Source organism: Equus quagga, chromosome 6 (genome assembly GCF_021613505.1).
Source record: "Equus quagga isolate Etosha38 chromosome 6, UCLA_HA_Equagga_1.0, whole genome shotgun sequence".
NCBI lineage: Eukaryota > Metazoa > Chordata > Mammalia > Perissodactyla > Equidae > Equus > Equus quagga.
Genome location: NC_060272.1, coordinates 19,975,230 through 20,002,187, shown reverse-complemented (window position 1 = coordinate 20,002,187; position 26,958 = coordinate 19,975,230). Strand labels below are relative to the sequence as shown.

At 35.1% G+C, this 26,958-nt stretch overlaps 1 protein-coding gene across 1 annotated transcript in view; it reads left to right on the top strand.

The window, feature by feature from the left end:
* The window catches only part of GPC5 (glypican 5), a 693,690-nt gene extending 668,511 nt beyond the window's left edge, over nt 1-25,179 (top strand). Inside the window, exon 8 of the mRNA XM_046664799.1 lies at nt 25,010-25,179. Within this exon, the coding sequence (XP_046520755.1) occupies nt 25,010-25,179 (170 nt within the window). The remainder of the gene's footprint in view (nt 1-25,009) is intronic.
* Nucleotides 25,180-26,958: the final 1,779 nt, after the last annotated feature.

Below are 26,958 nucleotides of genomic sequence, written 5' to 3'. Positions count from 1 at the left end.
TCTAAATTGAGATAGTCTACAAGTGTAAAATACACATCAGATTGTGTAAACTTAGAATGGAAAAATGATGTCAAATATGTCAATAATCATTACATGTTAAAGTGATAATATTTTTAATATATTTGGTAAAATAAAATGTATTTCAAAACATTTCACCTGTCTTTAGAAATGTTTTAAAGGATTTGACTGCTAGAAAATTTAGAATTACATAGTCATTTGCATTCTATTTCTATAGCACAGTGCCGCTCTATTCTTTAGACTTTTCAAGAGTCAATAAAATACCAATTCCTATGTCTCTCAAGCTCTGAACTCCATAAATGGACCTGTTCCACATGTTTGGCTTGTCATCTATGGTTGTTAAAGGCACACATGGTAACTCTCCTCCAAACTTCCTTCCTCTTAGCTTCTTTCATTTTTTATGGAGTGGAAATGTTTATAGTCACTTAGTACATCTTGTGGGAGGTTAAGCACCTCATGAAAAGATGTGAGAGGATTTGACAGCCCTTTTCTTGGCTCTGGGGCCTCTACCAAACATCCCACATAGGATCTAATTTTATATGGATAAATAGATAGTTATAAATGAAATTCAAATCAAACAGTTAGGGTATCCCTGGAAGAATGTAGGGTTCCCTGGAAGAGAGTTTAAAGACCATCACATTAGATCATTGACATTTGGGACTGACAGTTCCCTAATTCTAATCTGAAACTTAAAGACAGAAAATGCACAACACTAAAGATAGCATTCCACTCTGTAAAAACACTTGGGGCATTTTTCCTGGGCGGGTTCTGGTTCTGGACAGTCCTCTGTCTTAGTGTGAAATCAGGCATACCCTTACCTTCTCTAAACTTCACCTACTTCTCTATGAAATGAGAAGATGGTCTTTAGAACCTCTTTTTCTTTCCTTTTTTAGTGTTCAAAATTTGAACTATGAAATATTTCAAACAAAAAAAATCCCAGAAAATAATTTAATACAGAGAATTAAGGTAAATAGAAGTTAATGCATATTTTTTTCTCCCAATGTTGCTTTCTCTTTCTCTGGCTTTTTAAGAAGCCAAATCAGCACCTCTAGCTAAAGCTCTACTCTTATCACTTGTCTCCTTATTCTCACAGAAGTAACCTCCATCCTGGAGTTGTCGTATATCATTCCTATGAAGTTGATGTTTTTTACTACACATAACCAAAATATGAGTAAGCCATGTATGAACTTATTTTTCTTTCAAAATTTACATAATTATCATTATTTACATATCATTTGCAATGCTATTTTTTGTTAGTTATTCATGTCAATATAGATAAGATCATTTATTTCTGCTTCTCTATAGTAATACAATGTTAAAATAAACTTTAATTTTCTACATTTTCCTCTCTATTTCCCTTTTATAAAGAACTCAGTGAGCTTCCTTGAACACGCTCCTTTTTGCGTGTATGTCACAGTACATTTAAGGTAGATGATAGTGAGTATAATTTTCTTTACTATGTATTCCTTAATTACCATCCAGACTGCTTGTGCTGATTCACACTGCTACCAGGAACAAATCTTTGCCATCATTTAATATTCTCAAAATTATTTGTGCCAAAATGGATTAAAATGGATTTAAGATATCTCATTTTTATTTGACTTCGCATTTTTCAAAGTAATATTGAAGTTGAGCACCTTCTCATAACTTTAGTAATGCTTCACCCTCTAATCGTCTTTATGAATTTTTCATCTTTTTTCTATTAATTTTCATAATTCACTGTATATTATGGATACTATTCCCTTGTGAGTTATACTGTTTGACTATATTTACTCCCAATCAGAAGCATATCTTTCTATCTTTTTAAAGAAATGTGTTTTTTTGAGGTACAGATTTTTTTTTGTTAGTTTAAATTTTTTAATTTGCTCCATGTCTTATATATTCTTTGTCACGTTAAAGAACTCTTCCTTACTCTAGTATCATGAAAATGTCCTTCTAGGGGCCAGTCCAATGGCAGACTGGTAAAGTTCACATGGTTCGCTTCAGTGGCCCAGGGTTTTGCAGGTTCGGATCCTGGGCCCAGACCTAGCACTGCTCATCACACCATGCTGAGGTGGTGTCCCACACAGCAGAACTAGAAGGACCTATAAGTAGAATACACAACTATGTACTGAGGGGTTCTGGGGAGAAGAGGAAGAAGAAGAAAAAAAAAAAAAAGATTGGCAACAGATGTTAGCTCAAGGCTAATCTTTAAGGAAAAAAAGTCCTTCTATATTTATTAATTTTTCCTAACAAATTTCTTTTCAAAATTAGACCTTTCACCTAATCAGAATGAATGTATTTGGCTGTTATTAGATAGAGTTCCAATTGTTTTCTTTTTCCATATAGAAAAATCTATATCCATGGTCTTAGCACTACTTATTAATTAATCCATTATTTTCTTTCAGACTTACTGTGTTTCATTTGTTATGTCTTTGTCTCACATGTCATTCTGTAGTCTAACCATTTAATCTTGGTTCAAAATAATACTGATTTAATTACTGTTTGAAAAAATTGGTATATAGTAGAGTTCATCCTCTATTCTTATTTTTTTAATATTATTGGCAATTTTGGTTAACATATATGAATTTTAAGATCAAAATCTGTGGAAACACTGTCAGAAAATTTATTTGTATTGCAATGAATTTGTAGATCGGAGAGCAATACCACCTTCATATTAATTCACCCAAACATAAATATGGTGTATTTCCCCAATTGTGCCTAATTTTATGGTTTTCAATGAAGTTTTATGATGTTCTTCATATATGTCAGAGATAAACTTTGGTATTAGTTTGTAGGTCCCTTATGATTTTAGTCACTATGATAAGTAACATCTATTTAAAATAACAGTGCATTCTGTATAATTTTCTCATATGTATCATTCAGTTTACTAATTTTTTCTTTGACCCTATCTAAAAAGATGTTTTAATCAATCACTGATGCTATTAATTTAAATTGTATATTAAAAATAATTTATCGAAGTTCAATCTTAATCATTGTAAACAAACCTATTCTATATTTTCTATCACATTACCATTCTATTATCCCACATTCTTGTGACTCTATTCTTGTCACTCTTGTGACTCACATATTTGTGACTCCCTGCTCTTTTATTTTGCGTGTTGTCTGGTATTTGTGGTGTATTATTTTTATTGCAAACGTATCTTTGGTTGGGCTTTTTTTTCCTTTGAGAATGCCTTCAGTATAAGACAGTGTATAATGATTATGTTAGCTCAGTCAAAGACTCCATGGGAAATCTACTAACACATATAGTATAAATTTGAACATGCAAACTGCATAAATTGAAGACTTAAGCTTCTTCAAAATCTCAGGAAAGACAATATTTTCTCCAGAACCCAGGAGAACACAAAAAACTTTTTTATGTCACCATGTGCCTTTGGGCGGCCTTTTCAAAGACTTTTGCAAATGCAGCCCCCCGGGATGCTAGCTTTGTGGAGTGCTCTCATTTTCCAGGTCCTGCTTCCTCCTCAGGCCCAAGGCTTTAGTAGTTCTGTCTTTGCACCAAACTAAGCCCTTAAGTAACCAAGAGGAATCCTCTAGCTATATCTTCCTCACCCGAGGCAGCCTCAGTGATGGACTAAACACTTGTTGTCCTAGATTTAAATCCCTTCTTCTTTTAGGAAGCCTAAAGATTCCTTTGTTGTCCATTTAGCTATACGTTTAAAGGAATTTTTGTTTTATTTTTATTCAACATATCTAGGTGTGTTTAATGGAAGAGCTTTGAAATCACTGTGGTCTACCATATTATTATGAGAGTGTCTATGATTTCTAAGGTGACTTCCAATTCTAAAACTCGATGTCTCTGTTTACTCTTTTCCTGGTGATTAATGTGACTGTACACACAATGATTTTCATGTGATAAAACACAGGCCACCAGGGCTAAACAAAGAAATTTGCAAAGTCAAGTCTATTACTGTGCCAGGCAAGGGAACACACACCAACAAAGAAATTCATTGAGTAATTGGATGATGGTGAAAAATCAGAGATTTTTAAATGCTAGAAAGGAGGAGTTCATGGTAATTTTGCAAATTATGTTCTAGAAACCTGCAATAGGACAGAATGAGTTCATAGGTCTGTACAGAGTTGGTTATATCAAGTCTTTCATTCACTGATTGGGAAACAGTTCTTAGTTTTGTATAGTAAGTCTCTGGCATGCCAGCTTCATTCAGTGTTCAGGAATATTTATCAGCTTCAGTCAGCCAGAACTGGTGGGATAAAACATCATATTCGATTTTGTTATCTCCTTAGTAAATACGTGGAAATTTTCCTTTTAAGTTGGTAATATGTGTAAAAGTGAACAGAATAATTTTGTCCCCTGATATAGTGTAGGAATAGGTATCACCTACTTGATCTCTAGCTTAAAATATTAGTATAAATTCTCTTAAACCTAGTAAGATATATTTTCACAGTGTTGTAAACAACTAGGGGCAATGCCTCAGTTCTTTGGAGAAAGAAACAAAATGGTTATCTTATGACTGATAAAAAGTATGTTTAGAGAGTTTTCAAAAATAAATACCTACTTTCACCAGTGATAAGAAATGCATTCTTTTTCAGCTTCACAGAACCAGGGCTCTTTCAACCTAGTTGAGTTCATCAAACTGGCAAATTTTCTGATGATTCCTATTTAATAAAATAAATTTAATTCCACTTGAAAAGAAACAAAACAAAATGTAAAATAGTACAATTCTGAGTTAACCCTACATTTTGAGCTTGAAAACTTGTTCTATATCATTGTCAATTAGCTTGTACTACCGGCTTGCAAACAAATTAGAATATGCTGATTGATTACCACTGTAAACAGTTTAATAATAACAATAAGATGCAAACATTATTAAGCTCTCCGTGAACTCTGGAAGAGAATTAATAAAGCAAGCACTGTATTATTTTCATTCTACAACGATATTTTTCAGCTCAAAACTGTATGAATATTGAATGCTAATAGCGATTCAATTAATGAGAAATATTCAGAGAGAAAATAGGATAACAGAGCTTTGAGCCATAATGAAATATTAACTTAAGGTTAAATGTAATCAGACACTACTGAAAAATTAATGCCAAATATGGGACTCAAAGGAAGTTATATTTCAAAAGCCCAGATCCTAACAGAGTTGTTTCTGAAGATAATGTAGTCAGAAAATTGACCTTTTAAAGAAATCATTCTGGTAGAGATTATCTTCTGAATTTTTTTAAAGAAATTTTATAATGTTTAATCATATTAAATAAAAAAGTTGTGAGCATGGATTCCTAAAAAGTGTTTTGATATTTTTGGCATCTAAGCTGTGAAATATGGTAAAGAACCTTAATATTGTCTAAAAGTTCCAAAAGTATTGACATTACCATTGGACTCAGAATATATCCTGGGATTGCAAAACAATCTGAGTTAAAATTAGTGGGAAAACTCTATCAATCTGTCTAAACCCTTTAGTAGCAATTGCATATACATGTAAAATATAGTATGTCATGATATATATATATAAAATGAGTAAATTGTTACAGAGATCTATATTATATAATATATAGGTTTCTGTAATCAAATACAGTACATTTCCTAGTAGTTAACTGGTTGAATATTTTTGTCATGGAGAAGTAAACAGGAATGCTTAGGAAAACTTAAAACAAATAAATCACTAGTCTCTTATGCAGAACAATTTTCAGATATTCAGTGAATTGAGTGGGAGTGTTTCTTTATGGAAAACATCAAAATTTCAGTTGGATTTCTAAGGTGGGTTTGAAGTCTGCTGATTCACCACAGACTGCATCATCTAGAGTAAGAGACTTGTCCACTTTGAGCCCAAATCCCCTCATCTGTAATAACCTGCTGCCTTAGTTGATATGAGGATCAAATGAAATAATGTATATATAAACATGTTTCAGTGGAAAATCGTCATGCGCATACTACATAAAACCGTACTTCTGAAACTGCTCATTCAGCATGTATGAAAATTCTCCATGTGATCTGTATGTAAGTGCATAAATCACCCCCAGGGATAGAGGAACCTGTGCACCCTTAAAAAAGAATGCAATAGGCTCTAACGTTTGTTGCATCTTGAACGTTATATTCCTTTGCTTGGTACATGTTTTAAAACAAAATACTCATTTGCTACATTTTAACATATGAAATTATGAAAGCTTGTTGAGTTTGACACAGTGCTTGCTTCCTATAGAAAGGAAACAAAAAATATCATACCATGTTCTCACTGGACTAAACGTCAATACTTCATGCTATTATATTAAGGAGAATGAAGTAAATTCTTAAGAATACCATTTATCTACCTTACTACGTTTCCAAGATTGGATTCCGATGCTCCAGGTAATTCTCTACACAAAGAGAAGTGATCCCCCTTTCTACCAGAAGGTGGCACTGCACTCATTGATGACGTTCTGAGGCGGGTGCAGTGAAGACATTCTTCTCCATCTAGAAAAGAAGTTGGGTTTTACAACATTTTATTTGAAATAATGAGACGCATGTGATTAATTTCCTAAAGAATAATTTTACTTTTGTCTTTTTGGGGAAATATGTGCACACTAAGTAAAAATGAACAGCTGTTGAGAATAAGAGGAAAATGCTTCATTTAGAATCTATTAATTTCTATCATCATTGTTCAGTACAATATTCTCAGATTTAATTACTCATGTAAAGAACATTAGGACTAAATGTAAAATAAAATCTTCTTTACTCCCCTCAAGATTTTTGTCTCTTTCTAACCACAAATTGTGTGGCTGACTTTTTAGTTATTAATTTTTTTAACATAGAAATCCCACTAGAGTTCTTAAACCCTTTTACTCATATCGTGGTATGTATGACAGTACCTACTTTGGCACCACTTTTCTCTTCTCTCCTACCTCAGTCTCATGGAAGTAAATATATCAGTCAATCATTATAGCTGGAATCTCTACTTTGAGAGAACAGGGCTTTTTAAAATTGCTAGTAGCATATATAATATCAAAAGGTTGAATTTTTTTTTCCTGGCAACAATTTATATAGACTTCCACGTAGCTCTAAATGTATCATTTGCTGATGACAGGAAGAAAGAAAGGAAACTGTAAAGACTTACTGACAGCTAAAAGAGGCTCAAACTGATTATCTTTAAAGAAATACAGTAGGAAGAAGCCACTTCGCTAAAAGCACAGCTTTGAACAAGCCGTCTATTAATTAATTGTCAGAGTTGGGAGTAAAAATGGCACCTAACAAGAGAAAAACTAAAGGGAAAGGATGAGAAACGGTGAAGAAGCCTTTATTTTAATGCATGTATTTATTTTGCACCTTTGATTTCCACTAAGTTGTTTCATTCATATTCACTAAGCGCACAATAAATGACATAAAATAAAAGCAAGACAAAAAAAGTCAAAAGACTTATGAAGCTCATTGTTCAAAGAAATTATTCAATATTTCATGGACTAGATTTAATAATATGAGTGCATAATAACAGTGGTCGTTCCTTTTTTCACATTCCTTTTTTCTAATTATCTTAAAATAATAAAAAATTCAGCAATATGAATTTTGTTTATTTTTAGTTTTGAATGTGGAGGAAAATATTTTTTAGTTGAAGCATTTGGTAATTATGAAATCAGATGTCTGTAGGAAAAAGTAATGTTCGTTAATTTTAGTTGGCTAGGGAATAACAAAAAAGCTTTCATCTTAGATTAATTTTATTTCCATGTCCAGGCATGGGATTGCAGATTACGGAAATGTAGACCATACTTTACAACAAATAACTTTATGTTTGCATGACAAATACACACATTTTCCATTATTGCTTTTTTAACCCTGAAGTGAGTTTATCAGACACTATAATCATGAAATTTTATTGAAAGCTTATTTATTAAAACCATATTGAATATTATGCTCTTGTACAAGTTCAAAGGATACTATTAATTTTATATTTACCCACACATTTCTATATTGAAATAAAATAAAATATTTCCTTTTTCTGTTAAAAATAAAGTTTATTGGTCCATAATTTAAGATGGAATCACAGTAGCATGTTTACATTTATATTACTAAAAGTACAAATTCTGGACTCAATATCTAGAGTACCATGAAATAATAACTAGTATTCATTTTATTATGGAAATGTAACTAACTATAAAGGGAAGTCTACACAATAGTTTCCTATAAATCATGTGTTGCTTAACGATGGGGATACATTCTGAGAAATGCATCATTTGGCAATTTTGTCATAATGAACATCGTAGAGTGTTCTTACACAAACCTAGATGGTATTGCCTACTACACACCTAGTTTATACGATGCTAATCTTACAGGACCACCGTTATATGGGACCATCATATATGTGGTTAGTTCTTGACCAAAACATCATTTTGCAGTGCATGACTATATTGGGTAATAGGTAAGAGAAGGTTCTTTAACTATGGGTTTGATCAACAGGATAGAATCCATCCTGAGATTGCTTGTATTTAAACTCTGAAATGGAACTTTATACCATTTTATTATCATTGTAAATGAATTAATCCAGCAGCTATATAAACCACTCTTGGAGTTCTGAGGAGCTGGTGATGCTCGTTAAGCAGGATCTAAGGAGCTATCCCTGTTCAGCTATGCCGGAGGGGTCCCTCGTTCTTTCTGATGCTTCTGCTGTAACTGAGTGATACCTCTACTATCTTCTGTTTTGAGAGCTTTTTACTGATCAGGAGGATTAACCGCTCCATTCTTTGTGTTCCCATTATAGACCCCGCAGCTTTTTATTGCACAGGTAACAATGTATTACTCTATGTTTACTTATCTGTTTCTTCTTACCAGACTACATGGATCTTGAGGGTAAGAGACATAACATTCTTTTTGAATTTCCAGTGTTTAGCACCATGATGAACTCAGTGACTAACCTGTAGCAGAAACTCAACAGGAAGTTAATATACTTTTGTTAGATGAATGAAACGAAAGAACAACAGAGGAATGGAGGGAGGAAGGATGCCAAATTTTCTTGTGCTATTACTTTTATAACAAGTTTCTTAGTCTTTGTATTAGGAAATACTTAATTTTATCCTAAAGATAACCTTTAGACACACTTTCTTTAGTGCTGTACTAGTTGCTGACCACCAATTTTTTCGTGACCCCGGGAACATAGTCCTACAGACTCATCTGTAACATCCCTGCTCCACATTCACCTGCTTCCTCCCACCCATCGGTGTTGGTGGGGATAGGAACAGTCATGTCCTGTTTGGGAGCACCATGATGCATCCTCCTTAACCAAGACAGATTACTTCAGGTAGCGGTCATGCAGGCACATTATGTCTAATCCAGTTATAAATATTTGCTTAGGCTATGAAAAACACGAGAAGCATTTAAATATTTATGACTTTATAGTCTCACTGAGATATTAATTCTTCAAATTAAGAAATTTGTATTCAGCAAGACATACTCCAGAATGGGTAAATTATAAGCTGAATTTAATTTAAAAACTTGGATATTAACATAATGATTTTTAGTATCAAGGCTTAATTGGAGCTGAAAATATTTCAACAACAAGATGCTTGCCTTCAATCTACTTCCCAACCTTGCATTTCATATTTACCTATAGGTAACGATAGTTTATTGAGTCCATCTAAGTACCATTACTTCTTTATGCCAATTTACTCTCATAACAACCCTATAAAGTAGCGATAATTATCATTTTAACTAAAAAGAAAAAAACCCCTGATGCTCAGAGAGTTTACGCCCCTTGCCTGAATTCACCCAGTGCACCCTGCATGGTTGAGATGGAAATCACGGATCTCTGTGTCTGACTGGAGAGCCGTGCTCGACCACCACCTGTCAGCTCATGGCAGGTTGAGGCAATGTGTGCTGTGCATGGTAGGCTTTCCCTCCCGGAAACACATTTAATCTTAATACTATCACCGTGGGCCAGATATGGCTCATTATTTGGAGAAGGAGAAAAAGAAAAGTTAAAATAAGTCTCCAAAGTCCTCGAGCAAATGAAAAGGGACCACAATACAGAGATCCTATGGTTCTAAGTTCAAGGCTCATGCTACTGCCTCAAACTCGCCTTACAATGCATTGCACATTTACTTACTGAAACATAGCCTTCTCATTCAGAAATTACATACTGGTCATAGCTGGATAAGTGTCCTATGAATTTAGAAATCAGTTGCAGTTTGCTGTAGTTGGCAGGTACACATACCTTATGGTATGGTAATGCAGGTACGCATTAGGAAAGAGAATAGGAAAAAGAAAACTCAAGTGTAAAAAGAATTAGCAGAGGGCATCTATTAGGCTCTTTCTGACCTAATATTCACTTCCCTGCCAGATTTCATTTCTAATGGTCTTTCTCCAACAACATGGTCTTTAGGGCCATTTACTCATAATCTGAGGTAGAGTGAGTTGGAAAGTGATTTTTGGGGTCATGATTGAATAGCTAAAGAGGCACAGATTCAAAGAGTCCTATTATCAGGAAAAAATAAGAATATCCCATAGTGATTATCATTGGAAATTCTAAACCTTAAGTCAGGGAAGCGTTAGCAGTCTAATAAAGATCTCTGCTATAGATGTGTGGAGATTGTATTGCAGTAAGGATAGCTTAGGAAGGCAGAAATGAAAAACAAGGATAAGAATTAAAAATGCATCTGCAAATCAAATTATAGCATTGCATGGCCCTTCAGTATAAATCGAAATTATAATATAATTTGATATTAAGCTCTGCCTATGCATTTTGTTGTACAATAACTCTTTTTAAGCTATAATCTATCAACAGATGTCAAATATGTGTTTTTAGTTGTGTTGCACATGCATAGTGCTTAAAATGAAATAACTAGACAGGACCTAAACAGTATCTAGTGTCATAAATTTACAAAAGGACAGTAGAAAAGAATTGTCAGGCATTATGCAAAGCGTGTTATATTTATTAAGTTTATGTTCATTATTTAATGTAATCTTTAAAGTAACCCTTTGAGCTAGCCCCAAATAAACTAATGGTAACTTGCTCCTGTTGTGGGGCAAATGGTCAAAGTCTTAGATTCAGATCCAAATATTTCTGAGACCAAATCCAATGCCTTTAATAACTACACTATTTTTCCACTTATATGTTCACACTGCCACTGTACACAGGTGTTGATTACTCTGGTGAAGAAAGGGCACACGAATAAATGACTGATTTAAAATCATAAACCGAAGTGAGATGATAGGGCAGAAAGCAAACAGAAAATGCTATAGCTTTGAGAAGTAGGTTTCAATGAACAACCACTGAGTAACACTGCAAATTATACTTCATTTGGAAGAATTTATTAGTATTTTTAATAAAAGTCATTCTTATTTACCTTTCAAAAGTTTTCCTGGCCGTTGAGTTTATCCCAGGATTTCATTGGTTTGTTGATTCATCCATTCAATGTATCTTTTTTGTGTCTCAATGCCTGGACTAGAAGGGGGACCCTGAACATGACCTGAAGGATGCATATGTCCAGGCTTTAGGAGAGTCTGAGCAGTGGATGAGGAGGGAAGGGCCTGTGCACAGACCTTTGGCAAGGAACTGCCGAGGCTTCCAGAGATTGAGAGAGCCGGTCAGGCAGGAGCTACCGGAGCAAGAGAAGCATAGCGAGGAACTAATTAAAGAAGAATTAATTTTGCTTTTCATTGATAATATCTTCAACATTTATTTCTCTCTATATAAAATTTATTGGAAGCAAAGATGTAGTCCATCACGTACTATATACTATACTATCAATGAAGTATTAAGTATCTATCATTAAATAGTTTGTCTAAAAGTTTGTAAATGTTAATATTAGTTTTACAAACTTTTATGCCGATAGCTTCTGATATTTTTTATAAGATTTAATTAAAGAGGTAATGTTTTACTTTAAAGGCATATGCTTGCTTTTACACAGCGACATGTACAGAAATGAAGATTTCTATGTACAAACGCACTTAATATATAAATAGATATATGCTTAATATATATTTTAAAATTTAATTTGTGATTTTTTTAAGAGGGAGAAGTAGGAGTTTAATTAGCTTTTTATTGTTCTATATCTAGTCAGTCCTAAAATATAATTACAATCCTAAAATAGAATTAGTCTCCAACTGAAAACTTTATTAAAAACCAACTGGCCTCACTAAAGATTTTGGTCATGAAGTCTTAGAGAAATTTCACTTTTGTTTGTAAAACTTTTGCTGTGGCCCTTCTGTTCATGATCCAAAGGCAACATTTCTCTAGCTGCTAAGCTATTCTGTTTTCTACTTTCTAACATGCCGACATCAAAGCTGTGACTCTGCCCTTTCCTCTCCTTATCCACATCAGACCCAGGCTAACTGGGAGAACTTTCAACATCAACAGCAGCTCATCTTACCGATAAACAAAGCGCAAAGACAGAGCATGCGGTTGCCAGGCACAGAAAGCAGTGGGCGAAAGGGGGATGTTCCCTTCTATGTTCAGATAGCCAAAAGTATGCTATTGTGCATGACATGATCCTAAGTTAAAATAATATTTGTTTGGGTGGGCCTGCTATACAGGAAACGTTAAGATACTGAAAATGGTACAGTGGAAACTGTATGAGTTGTCCAGCTAAAGGTGAGTGAGCTCCGAAGATGAGGGAAAGGAGTGGTACCAAAGACAGAGGTGAGGATCCAGTTTTGATAACAGTCTCTACTCACACAGAGCTCGTTAAAGTACCTCCACTCACAGATCCCTGATATGCTTTATAAGCATCATCTTCATTTCACTTACAATTTCCCTTCTCTGAGGTTCCAAGAATATAAAACAATAATAAAAAAAACTCGCAAAGCCAGCCATTTTCTTATAGGCTTTATACTTGTTAACTTGAAATTCAGGAGTGCCAGGGATACTATACATTTGAAATATCATAGTATTAGAAAAGGAACTGTCATATATATGTCACATATATATATATGGACATCATGTCAATAGGACATTATATGGCACGACCACCGGTGGCCAGGCTGCCTGTCTTCATCAGCCTGGATAAGTGCTGCTTTTTGACATGTTTGACTCTGACACCGTTGTGTGTCGTTTTGTACAATGTGTCTGTTTTTGTTTCAGAAATATGTATTGCTTTTTAGGATTTATAGGAAATTGTATTGCCAGTGTTAGTCATTTAAAATCCTCTATAAAATCATAACCTGCTCTAGGATTTTTGTACCCATTTGATTCTGTAATTCTGCTTTATTCCTGTGGGGTATATGTCCACCCCGCCACTATCTTTTGAAAAATGCAGAATAGGTTGCTTTTTCTGTCTGTTCTTAATTTCATCATAGAAGTTTGCATCAGAAAAAAGTGTGTGTACATATACACACACATATATACATACATACATATCCATATATATATATATATATATACTTATATATATGGCAGCAAGAGGAAAGTTTGCAAATACGATTTATATACAAAGATTAAATCATAGCTTGGATCACTTCTAGGGCACCCTTATGTTTCTTAAAATAATGTCCAGCCGTCTTACTGTTTCCTACAGGACTCTGTATGATAGGCCACTTCCACCTCTACCATTCTGACAAATGGCATGCCAATGTCACTACATTGCAGCCACATGGGCCTCCTTTTGATCCTCAACATGCCAAACAAATTTTTGCCTCAAAATCCTTGCACTTGCTGTTTTCCTCTTCCTGGAATTCTGGTGTCCGGCTCTTTGGACTTGAGGCTCCTTCTCATCTTTTCAGTGTGTGGTCAACCGTCACCTTCTCTGAGAAATCATTCCTGACTTTATCTAAAGAGGTCAGCCTTCCTGCACTGCCATGGCATCCTATTATTTTACGTTACATAGCTTATCCCAATCCAAAGATGTCTGGTTATGTGTTTGTCTATATATTATGTATTTGTATATTATGCATCTCTTTTCACTAAAATGTTACCTCCATGAGAGTAAGAACCTAACTAGTGCTGTGTTCCACTATATTCCTGGCACCCAGCACCAATTCTATTACTAAGAGATGTCCAATTAAAAATTTCTCCCATTGACAGGTTGGTTTATAGGTCTTTGACATGCTCCTTATTACTTAGTAACACTTCTTTATTGATAGGTAATAATTTCCTTCACCCATTCTGAAGTTCAGATTTATAACCTGCAGTTCAAAAGTTTGTATGATCTAATTAGCTCAGATAATATTCTTGCTTTTATCATAAATGAAACACAGATGTGAATGAATGAGTAAATAAGTGAATTAATAAGACAATAAGTAAAGCCAGAATCTTAAGACAATTGCTCCTTTCATCATCAATATCAAGAAGGAAGACCACTGCCTGCATAGCCTTTGAAGCTGATGATAAAGATTACATATTGGCCTGGTAAATTTTAATTTCTTATTCAGGGTGCCCATTTATATAATCTTTGTAAGTCAACTACAGTCATAAAAGGATTCAAAGAAACTCTTTCTAATAACTTGAAATCACATCTCCATCTCAGAAACAGAGAAATGGTGAAATACTCAAAATGAAATGGAAAACAGTGAGTCTGAACTAGGTCTTATCCCATTGATTCCATACCAAAAATGAGACATCATACAGGTAGTTGACTTACGGATGATAAGTAAATTTGATAGGCAATACGCATTTTTTTATTTCATTTAGAAAACTGCTTAACATGCAGGGAGAAGTCAACAAATACTGTCTGACTCTCTCCCATGATAAAATAATTTGTTTTCAACTGTCATGTCAGTGCTACATCAAGGAAATTAAAGAGAGTTCAACTGCTGGATAATTCCAAAGCTGGGGAGTAAGTCCTTCTAGAAATGGATTCTCATTGCCACATATGTGACTACCTCTGTAAAAACTAAATACATGACCATTAACTAGTCAAAAAATAGGAAGTGGCATTTGAGGAATACATTGCTCTGTTTCATTGCAGAAGTCTGCATATTCCAGTTCTTCAAATCAGCAGCTTCTAACCTGTGGTCCACTCAACATAAAAGATATACAACATATCTGGAGATTCAATTTATTCATTTCAATATCACCCTGCCTTTAATTTGGAAGCAAAGTAACGTACTAAATTAATCAATATATTTCTCATTCACTTCCAAAATATGAATGTTTCCAGTGTCAGAAAATAGTTAATTCTTTATATTTAAAATAAAATTTAATAGTTAAAAACAATATTTTCTTTCACAAAAATTTAAAGTTGGCTTCATAATGGTTTGAAATGAAGTATTGTATACTTTCAATTAGAAGACTATAATTTCAAAGGAGAACATTGATCATTATTATTTTTAAAATTCGTATGTTTGGCTATTTTATAGGTCAATACTAAAGTCCCAAAACTCCAACACTACCAAGGAAATATTGGTATTGGATCTGTCCTGAGAGTCTCGTTACACCCAAGAGATTTGCCCATTTGTACTTAAATGGACAGATTACATCAGTCAAAGAACCATTGAAGTTTTATTTTAAAATTCAGGCAGAAATGTTGATACTGTCTGCAAAAAATTTAAACACAGGTTTTTTTTTTTTAAGCCACAAAATTCCCTCTTGACTAGTGTATATAACTTTGTATCTCAGGAATTCCTTTGAGAAAAGTAGGCATAGGTGAAAGCCTGCAATATTTTTTTTTTATAAAACTTCAGAGCAAGCTAAGAATTTCTTGGATCCTGTCAGTATGTCTAGCTGTAAAACATCTGCCCTTGCCTGAGTCTTTGCTTAACGTATTCTTATTGAGAATGTGAAGCACTGTCATTGTAATTATAATTCTGGCCACATTTACTTGAATATTTAATAATGTATCCAAAAAGGAGGAATGGCTCCATTTTTAGTGTGCTGAGGGATGACTATGTTACTTTGAATCTGTTTTAGTTTTTCTTTTACATTTCACTTTTCCTAAGTGCCAAATAAAATTTTTCTCACGTTTCTTCTTAAAACATGGGCTCAGAAGAAAACTAAAGAAAAAAAATCAACCTCAATGAAAGTTTTATTCACTTCTAAGAACCTTAAAATATTGTGCTTTTACTTTCTGTCATTGAGTGACACTTGCTGTCACACGCAAGAATTACAATTCTATTGTCCTTAATCATAAACATGTGCTAAGCATATATTTCTTTAAATAATTGTGTTAGCCAGGGCTAACACAGTTTTGGTTGTAAATGCAAGAAATCCAACTCAAACACACTTAAGCAAAGCAGAAGATTATTTGGCTTGCATCAACTATAAAAGACTCTCAGAGGAACCAGAGAATTAAAATAATTGGCATTCTCTCTTTACCTCTCATTTTTGCCGTGTGCCAGCCATATTACTTCAGACTGTGTTTTACAAGGCTAAAATCATGGTTTCTGACATTATCAGTGTTTGTATCCTCATTGTTTCCCAAACTTTAGAAAAGAAAAAAAAGTTCTAATTTTCAGCTTCATTTGCAAAACCTTGGGGGAAAGTTCCTAATTGGCCTGTATTGGTCACATGCCTACAACTAGACTCATCATGATGGCCCCAGTAATGTGATACTATGTTTGGACTAGTGTTGGTCAGGCAGCATCATTAAACCACTAACTATAACTATGGAGCTGGGGTCATGTAAAAAGATGCTGGTCCTAGTCTGACCTCATGGTTACAGAAAGAGAAGAAGTGTCTCCAAACTGAAGGATACAGGACACATTTTCCAGAGAAAATGAGAGAAGTGCAGGGAGGGCAACACATACACACACACACACACACACACACACACACGCACACACACACACGAGGTTAAGCCTTCTCTCATTTCCTATTCTTTCATCTTCCCTATCATCAAGCAGGTACTGAGCATCATCACCAGACTCTTGTGAAAGCAAATGCTAATGAATTGACATACTTTGGGTTATTCGTGATCGTTATTCTTCAGAAATATAACATTCCGTTATTTATGCCTTTTACTGTCAAAGAGAAGAAAAAGAAGATGTTAGTGTTATAGACTAAGATGTAAAATTTAACAACATAAAAGGATGAATCAGATGGTTGAGAGTGGTATTTCATCAGTTCTAAGTCACAGTTCTGACACCTGGTTAAATCTTATAATTGATGGAGTCTTCAATTGCTGTTGGCCAAGTGGCAGACATGGCACATTGTCATTTCAATTGAATGATGTGCATGGTTGTTACACATGTATTGAGTTCAACTTCCATATAAGATATCTTCAAAAAAGAATTATACAATGAGCCAGCATCAAAACAACAACAAAATAACCTATAGTCTTTGCAGAGAGACCCAAACAGAGCAGTGATACATGCATTTGGTGTTTTTGAGGCATATATTCAAAATTAGAAGAATGAACTCAATTCCATTTTTTTCTTTTAGAGCAAAAACCAAGTACTTTAGGGAACCTAAGGAAGGAGAATTCCCACAATTAGATGAAGCTATGTTTTGCTTTCTTACTGATTCAGGTACAATGCAATTAAAGTTAAGAGAGATTGCTAGCTGCCATGAAAGAAATGAAAGTAATTTAAGGACATGAGAACTTGAGTCTTGATGAAATTATATGGAATTTTCATTATGAAATCATGTCAGATTTCATTTAGGAGGGATTTTTCTTTTGTTTCTGGCACACAAAATAGTTCATCTTACAGTTGGTGATGTCTTTGATGTCAATGCAATACTATAATAAAAGAAATTGATTTTACTTCATGAAAGTCCTTTTGTAACATCATAGGGAGGCAGAATTATTATACTAGTAATCAGATTACCTGTATTCAAAGCTTCTCTCTGCCACCAACTAATTGTGTTGTCTCAGAGATGTGAAGTAAACACTTAGGGCCTCATTTACACTGTAAAGATTTTGGGCTAGATTATAGCAAAAGTCTGTTTCAAACATAAAATCACATGATTCTAGGTGGAATGAAGAATGAGAAAGGAATTCATTATTTCTTCATCTTAAGAAAGATGGTTTGGAAACCACCTGGCTTGGTAGTTTTATAATTTCCAGAGGCCAGGGTAGTATTTTTATTTTCAGTTCAGGAATAATTTATCTAAATCACATACCTAATGTTCCCAGTTGAAATATATCTAGCATGCATAACATGCCATATTTCTTTCACTTTCATGGTGTTTGGTGTTTTGATTAGTGATTATAGCTTCAGACAGATTAGTGAGGCAGTAAGTAGAGAAAATGCTAATGGACATCTAATCAAGTGGGTGGGTGTCAGGTAGTCAATTACGACAAAGTATTATTGTAATTCAAAAATACGTGAAGCATTATCATTTTGATGCAGTGTTTTTTATACCAAACGTTCTAACAAGAACAGACAAATGGTTGCACACTAGCACACTTGGGAATATGGTCATTAAGAGCCTAAGATTTTCTAATAAGATGGTAATTTCCTTTCTTTCTCAGATGCCACAGGCAATACTGCTGCTCATATGTTGAAAATTTAGTGCAGCATTTGTAAAACTCAAGCACAAACATTTTATTCTATTGGTTTCTTAGAGTCTGAGAATCTGAAATTGAGTTGTTATATAGTCCTTTCCCCATTTTCAAGAATGACACAAACTAAATTGTCTCAGTGAAATTCCTTTTAATGAAAAAATTCTAGAAAAACAAATAGACAAAGGGATGTATTGTCTCCATGATAGCATTTTCTGAAGCATATTTTTAAAAATGTATTCTCTTATGTCAACTTTTTAAAAGAGACTCTATGCCCTTCACTTTTAATTTACAGAAAATAATCACAAAATATTAAAACTAGAAAGAAGGCTAAAAGTCATATAATCCAACTTTTTAATTTTATAAGTGAAGAAATTAAAGTATAAAGAAATTAAATAAAGTGCTCAACCCCATAGAGTTAGTTGTCACCAAATTGGATTTGGAACCCAGATCCTTTAATTTTTATTTCAATGATTTGTTTACATTTGTCTCATTTTCCCTTTACTTTTAAACTCAAATAAGCTCGAGCAATTGGTTATACTTTTCCTTTGTTATCTAGTCTTTTGATCCTTCAGTTCTGATGTCTCAGTATTAGATCGTGGAATGACTGTTTCAAGCCACCCAAAGATACAAAAAATTGATATTAATTTCTTCATTAACAGTGAAAATTCTACCACCAAGACTGTGTTTTCTGTTTATCTGTTATATATAATTTTTTTATCTCAGAAATAGGATCTGAGAAATATTACTTCTGAGAAATGTTATTATCAGAGTAATGGCTAGGTCAATCAAATGGTAAGAGTTGGACAGTCTCAAAGAAATGCTGTATACTGTATATTGGCTTTGGTTTTCACAATGGTTATTAATGCTTTAAATTCATGGACTGGTTCTGAAAAAAAATGTATTTAATGTTATTAACTAGATTGGCTCCGAATAATTTGGCAATAGAATTTTTTTCCATATCAATATTAACATATTTCAAAACTCTGGTATACAGCATAATTTATTTTAGGAATTGCCATTTAGGTAGGTAAAATCTGATAAACTACTACAGCACAAATAACGTAACACTTCATAATTCATGTTATCCAAAGTTCCTCTTCCACCAAAACATAATAGTGTACAGGTAACTTTTAAATACAACAGGATTTGGAGTCAGAGACACCTGGTTTTAAAATCTGTCTCTACATTTTGAGAGATGTGTAACTTTCATTTTCCCATCTGTGACATGGAATAATTGCTGCACCATAGACTTCCACTTACAGCTGTGATGGAGTAGCTGACAAAAGACTCATACTTCCACTGAAGTAGACCTAGAAATGCCAAATTAAAAGCAATCAGAAGACACTGGAGAACTGTCAAGCCCAGTGGGTTTAGAGGTTACCTCCCAGGCAACGGGGACGAAGTCCAGACTTCTCTTTGGGAAAGGCCACCTCTCTCTGTGCAAGGTCACACTGCACAGGGCACACTCGCTTTTGGCCAAGGCCTTCTTAACAGTAAAACAATCATATTAGTCTGGGTACCTGAATTTGGTAAAGCATTTATATTACAAACACAGCAATAGTATTATGTGAATATGCTTAATATTTGGAGGAGACAATGTGGGGTAGGGTTAGGTTTAAAAAACAACTTGTATCTTGTAACGCCATCACATGCATTCTTATATTTTTTCCCTGATTTACCATTATTTGTACTAGAATAAACTTGTGTAAAATTTTTTCACATAGAAATTAGCTGATGATTAGTTAAATGCAGTTTTTCCTCAGGCCAGTCATTTTCCATTGGCATCACATCCTGAGGAGGCTTTTACTCAATTTCCCAATGCATTTGACTATCAATATTAGTATTTTAATCTTACCAAAAGTGCTAGTTGGACTAGTCAGGGTTCTGCAGAGAAACAGACCAACAGGATATATAGAGATGTATATAAGAGATTTATTATAGGGATTGGCTCATGCCATTACGGAGACCAAGAAGTCCCATGATCTACTGTTTGCAAGACGAAGAACTAGGAAAGCTAGTGGTGTAATTCAGTCTGAGTCTGAAGGCCTGAGAACCAGACAGCCAAGGGTTAGTCTGAGTCCAAAGATCAGTGACTAGGGGGTCTGATTATGTAAGTTCTGGCCCGAGCCCAAAGGCCTAGGAACCAGGAGCACTGATTTTTGAGGGCAGGGGAAGATGGATGTCCCGGCTCAAGGAAAGATAGCAAATTCGCCCTTCTTCATTCTATTCATTCTTCATTCTAACCTTTTCATTCTATTCAGCCTCCCAATGGATTGGATGATGCCCTCTTGCACTGGTAGGGGGATTTTCTTTACTCAATCTATGGATTCAAAGGTAATTTCTTTCAGCAACACTCTCACAGACATATATAGAAATAGTGTTTTACCAGCTGTCTGGGCATCCCTTAGCCCAGTCAGGTTGATGCATTACTTGTTTCTGTACCCACAGTTGCAGCCCTGGTCCTGGGATCACTGCATCGGCAGGAGAAAAACAGTTGAGGGCAAGTGCAAACTCGTGGAATATTTTCTGTTCTGGTACTTTCGTAGTACTCTGAACATTTGCATCTACCACCAGTTATGCCAAGCCCGGTCAAGTATGTGACTGTTTCTCTTAGGGCCCATTTGTAGCCTCCAGGGGCAATTGGCATCAGTCCAAGTTGCCAGCTGTGTGCAGAGTTTGCTCCTCAGGGAATCTGCCCCATTGCCATCTGCAGTCTCTGTCTCTCTTGTTGGCAGACAGAACAGTTCTCATTGGCACCTTTGTGCCTCAGAAGGTGCAAGAGGAACATGTCTAGATTTAGCTGATTTCCGCATTTATGCAGCCCCCCAAGTGTCCACTCAGTTATGGACCCATGTGGCCACCTAAAGTGAATCTACCAAGAGGTCCACTTGCTGGTTCTAATCACCTTCTGATTCCGGAAGGAAGTACTTGTGATGGATATTGCTATGCCCTACCTTAATGTGCGCCTTTAAGTTCCCAGATTGATTTCTATAGGGTTGTGCCCCATATGGGTATCCATTTACTAGTCTAGTTTTTCATTGCCCTTCTGTCTGACCATATGGGCAGACCAGTGGCCACTGCCCATGAATCAGGAAAAATCCAAACATAGGGGCAAACAACATGCAATTCAGCCTGCTGAGTTTACTTATTTTTACGTTCTTCAGAGTCGCAGGCTTCCAAACAGGATGCATCTATTCATCTGAGAATTGCCATCTATAAATCAAATAGCTCTGTTCTCCAGAAAGTCCCTAAATATAAGGATACTCTAGAGTTAAAAATAAAAAGGATGGGAAAATACAGAAAATGCAAAAACCAACTAAAGAAAACTGCTGTAACTCTACTAAGATCAGACAAGGCAGACTTTAGAGCAATAAAAACATAAAGAGGGATACTCCATAAAGATAAAAGGGTCAATCTACCAAAAAAATGACATTTCTTTGTTTGCAAAAAATTGACACAACTGAAATAATACACAAATTCACAGTCCTAGCGGAAAGTGTTCACATAACTTTTTCAATAATTGAAAGAAAAAGCAAATAAAAGGCAGTAAGGATGGAGAAGACATTAACAACATAATTTACAGATCTGCTTTAATCAGTATAGAGAACACTGCTTCCAATAATAGAACACTGAGCCCAACAAGCTCAGAAGGCACATTCAGATAGAGAGAACATTCTTTTCAAGTGTACATAGGATATTCATCAAATTGATAATATGAGGGCCATAAAAAGTCACTCAGAGTATATTCTCTGACCACAGTGGAAACCAGCCAAAAATTAAAATCATATAATTAGACACAAAGCAATGTTAGTACCTACAGTATGACCCTGAAATCTAGGTTAATACACAACTACAAATATATCTTTTATTATTAAGCCATTCCTCTTACCTATTTCATGTAACTCATATCAAAAGTCCCAATTAATCTAGATACAAGAAATGAAGAAATATGTTCGTTAAACCTTCTAATTGTCAATTATTTGTGAATGCCTTGAATTTTAAAAGATGTTTGCAATAGTACTGAGGCCTATCCATTCATAGTAAGACCTTTGTTTCATGAATTGTTCTTATACTAATGAGATCATTCACAATAAAATACCGAAATTTTAGAACTGGGAAGAATTTTCAGGCCAGGTTATAAGTGGGAAGATAATGTCACCTAGTTGAAAGAACAGGGTAGTCATGTAAACAATGTTGGCAAAGTAAGAGTTTGTCTCTGCACCATGACACTAGGTAAAAGATTGAAACATGTAAAATTTTAGACTTCTATATAAAATGATTATAATAAATCTTACATATCGATAGTGCAAGAATATAAAGAATTAGAACTAACATCTGCTAAGCACCTAATGACTGCTGGTAGTAAGCTTGACCCTCAATCTATGAATGTTTAATGACAGTTTATACTCCCAACAACCTTTTGACACAGTAGGTATATAAATAAAATGCATGTGAGAATTCTGCATTAACTATAAAAATTAATGTGTAGTCATCTCATGCAAACAAAATTATGTGTATTCTCATCCACCGTATGTTAGATGGTTGACATGTTATCAATATTGCAATAATGAAAATATATTTTAATTTTTTTCTTTATGTACCATAAAAATTCAACATTTTAATTATGCATCATGTTAATTATTAAGCTTTGTTTCTTTTTTTAGTGGACTGATTTCCCACTGAATAGCTCAAAATATTTAGGCGTCGCAATAGGCATTTTAAAAAGTGCTTTAGGCAATTTTGACAGTTCTTCAGTGAGATTGGGGGTTCAGTTCCCATCTTTTCCTTCTTACCATTGCTAAAAGAGTTGATTCTTCCTAGTAAAAAATTTGATTGAATAAAGTTATCACTAGACCTCCTTTGATCTATAGCTGTCTGTTATCTTCAGGTGGCCTGCTGATCCTCTTCAGTAACTAATAATAGTTATAATAATCACTGCTAACAGTGTTCCATAATCTTTTCAAATATATAGACCAAGATGTAGAAAGTTAATATATTATTTATAAGAATTAAGACCTGTTAGAACAACATATATGAAATATAAAAGCATGTTTGCCTGCAAGGCGGGTCCTTATCTAAAAAATAAAGCAAACGTATGAGAGCAGCAAAAGATTTGAGTCACATTAAAACAAGCTTAAATTATTCCTCCTGATGTAGCAAGTGTGGGCTCTCAAGTCCGAAATGACAATGAAGTAAAGGTAGGCGTCGTGTTGGCATGGCTCTGAGAAGAGGGCAATGAGAAAAGAAATCAGGCAGACCTCCCACTAATCAAGTCTTTCCTTTAGATTTCAATGCATTCTATCTTGTACATAGACTTTTGTATTTTAACGGCTCCCTAAGGCATTGGCGTCACCACGTCACCATCAGCTGAGTTTTAAATGACCACTCCTTAAATATCAAGCTGTGTTAGTTTCTATTGGTTATCCCAGAGTAGTGTTTAGTGCTGGGAGAAGGAGGCCCTCAGAGGTGTAATAAATAAATGAATAAAGTAAATGATGGTGGAAAAGCATTGGAAGGCAGCTGACTGTTGGCATATGCAAGGTAGGAAGGCATGGGAAGAAAAAGAAATCCACCGAATTCAGGTAGTTAATTCTTGGACATGAGAACTCTTAGGAGGAGAAAAAAATAAGAATGGATATTGTCAGTGTTTTCTAAAAGTCATCTACATTAAACAAGTTATTTGGCTGCCAATTTTCTACCCCAATCCATCCATCCTGCTCCTCCTTGTTCCTGCCACCCTCCATATGCAACCCACGTGAGTCAGGGGAAGTGGATCCTTCTCAGCAATAAGGGTGATTTCTGAAATCCAAGTCAATCTTGGGTCTCCACTCTCTCTTGTCAGTGATCGGTTTGAGGACCCAGGCCTCAGCCAAGCAGTTTGTGGCTTTCTCCTGAAGAGTGACATTGGTTAAGTCAGAGGTTCTCTGAGTGTGTTCTGGCAGCATTGGCGTCCCCGGCGGACTTGTTAGAAATGCAAATTCTTAGGTTCCAACTGAGACTTACTGGATGAGAAACTTGAGGAGAGGGCCCAGGGAATCTGTGTTTTAAGAAGCCCTTCAGGTGATTGATTCCAATACACATTTGAGTTTGAGAAATAATGGGTTAAGGCTGACCTCCTGAATTAGGTAGGCTCATTCTTATCCCAAGAAGCCCATGGATAGGAGAGAGGTTTTTCTCTAGCTTCTTTTGAATTAAATAGGAAACTAATCTACTCAAACCACTGCTGGCAGTATTTTTGACAGCATGAGAGAATTCAGCTTGTTGACAGAAAGGTGAAGAAGAAGCTTGGTAAATTACTTAACAACAGCTTCAACTTGGATAATGTGGTGCTTCCAGTCTAGGAAGAACGACACATTTCCTTACTCTTTAAACCAGTTTAACTCAGGTTTTCTCTTCTTGCAGCAGAGAGCATCCTACCTGATACAAAAGAACCAGAACACTACAATATTAACTAATTATTTGTTTATTCGACAGATCGATTTAAGTCAACTACTATGTGCCAGCCATAGTTCTAGGCACTGGAGATACAAAAGTGAATAGTGATTGAGAAAAAGAAAAAAAAAAACTAATGGAATTTGCATTCTACTTGGGGGAAAGAGTACAAACATAAATAAGAAAGAAAGGTTGGCATGTGTAGTGGTCGGCATATGCTGCAGATAATAGCATGTGTGAGTTACAATTTTAGATGGTATGGCTGGGAAATACCTCCTGAGAAGATGCTGGGAAATTATGTGGGAGGAGCTCAATCCAGAAGAGAGGACAGCTGCGAAGCAGGTATCCCTGGCCTTACTTGTAGCTATGCCAACCAACGCAAAAAGCAGTGAAGCAACCTTCCGCAGATTGCAGGAGCGATAAATGATAGGACCATGGTTCTGACTGAGGGCTGTCTAGCTCTAAAATGCCAGCATTTTCCATTAGACTATATTTTCTGCAGAGGTATGTTACATTTAAAAAACAATCTTCTATTGCTAGTAATAATGACCTAATACAGCAAAATCCATGACCAGCTTTATTGAATTTCTTTGGGACCTTTCCATTCCTCAGATCAGCTCTTTAAAGAGCACAATACCTTAAAGCAGGAGAATTTTACGTCTTCTTCTTACATTAAAATTAAACTGCCTTCCACATGGATCCACCATTTTTGAGAGGTCAGACCCAAAGTAATAATAAATTTTTCTTTGCTTATACTGGAGCTTATATTCAGCTTGTTTGGACTAGTCATTAAAACATTGGAATACTTCATATCAATAAGTAGCTGCTGCCTTAAGCTCCACTAACGTCTTCTGGGTGCGCTGGCAACCCTAATGCTTCACTTAAGACCTTATTCTGGTCCTGGTCCTAAAGACTGTCTGACCCAGCAGGCGACCTCAGCACTCTAGACTATTGTCAGGGTCCATTCTAATTGGGTGGTTCCTTCACCGGCTTAATTGTTAAACATTTGGTATAACATCCCTGTACTAAATCACTCCTAGCCTCTACCAGCAAAATCACTTGGCAGTGTATCCAATGAATAAGTGATGGATGGGATGGTAGTGAAAGAGGTTTCTCTCAGTTGTAGTTGAGCCACCACCAAGGGGAATAATCTTAACAAGAATCCAATTGATATAAACCGCAATTCTTCTGTCCTCTGTACCAGCCCAAAGGAGGGGGAGAGACCTCTCTCCTATCTCAAAGCTCAGGTTTCTCAGAAAAATGATGGAATAGTTTTGTTTATGATTGCCTTGAATAATTGATGTGTCCCTTAGTTTACAGATGTTCCCTGTAGTTGCTAAATATAAATTTGTACACTTTCAAGGTGTTTTCCTTTGTATCAAACATATATATGACAAACTTCCCATCCTCCTACAGCTTACAAATCAGTTTCTTGAATGGAAAACTTGAGAAGACAGATTTTATTTCACAGAATAATTTTCGGTGAACAGAAGGACAACCTGGCTATAGTGAAAAAAAGAATGCCTTGGAACAGAAAAATTTTATGTTTGCTGTCTATGTAACACCTACCTCTGAGAATGTCAGAAAATGAGGCCTTATCTTGCTTGACAACGATCATTGTCTAGTGAATAATTCCTTTTAAGGAGTTTAAAACTTCTGCTTTTGTCTCTGAAATGACTCTATAATGTGGCAGAGCCATTATTTGAACTAACATTTAGAAAACAGAGGGTGTTATAACACCTTCCATCAAAAAGTTAATAATCTGCGGCATTCCAAAATCACAACAGAAATGTTATGTCGGTTCTCCCAATAACGATAGTAAAGAGTACATTTATGGTCTTAAGAATAAAAAAATCCAACTCTCAAATAGTTCAGGTCAGTTGAATTCCATTTGACGGTCCTTTTATACAGTCCTGCTTCCGTTAGACAGATCTAAGTGTGTCTCAGAAGTTACAGCTGGAAGATTCCAGTGCTTTATAAAGGAAAACACTGTAAGATTCTTAGGGAGACAGAACTTCTAATCCTCCGTTGTGGGTTGGAGCTTTCCATGACAGATGTAAAACATTTTACTTCCATTATCTAGAACATTTTATTGATGTATCTGATCGTAATCTTCTGTTTATTCTCTTCTTTGTAAAAGCCTAACGTGGATTCTATATTGCTAGGATCACAGATTTAAAACAATCATACGTGATTAGAGGA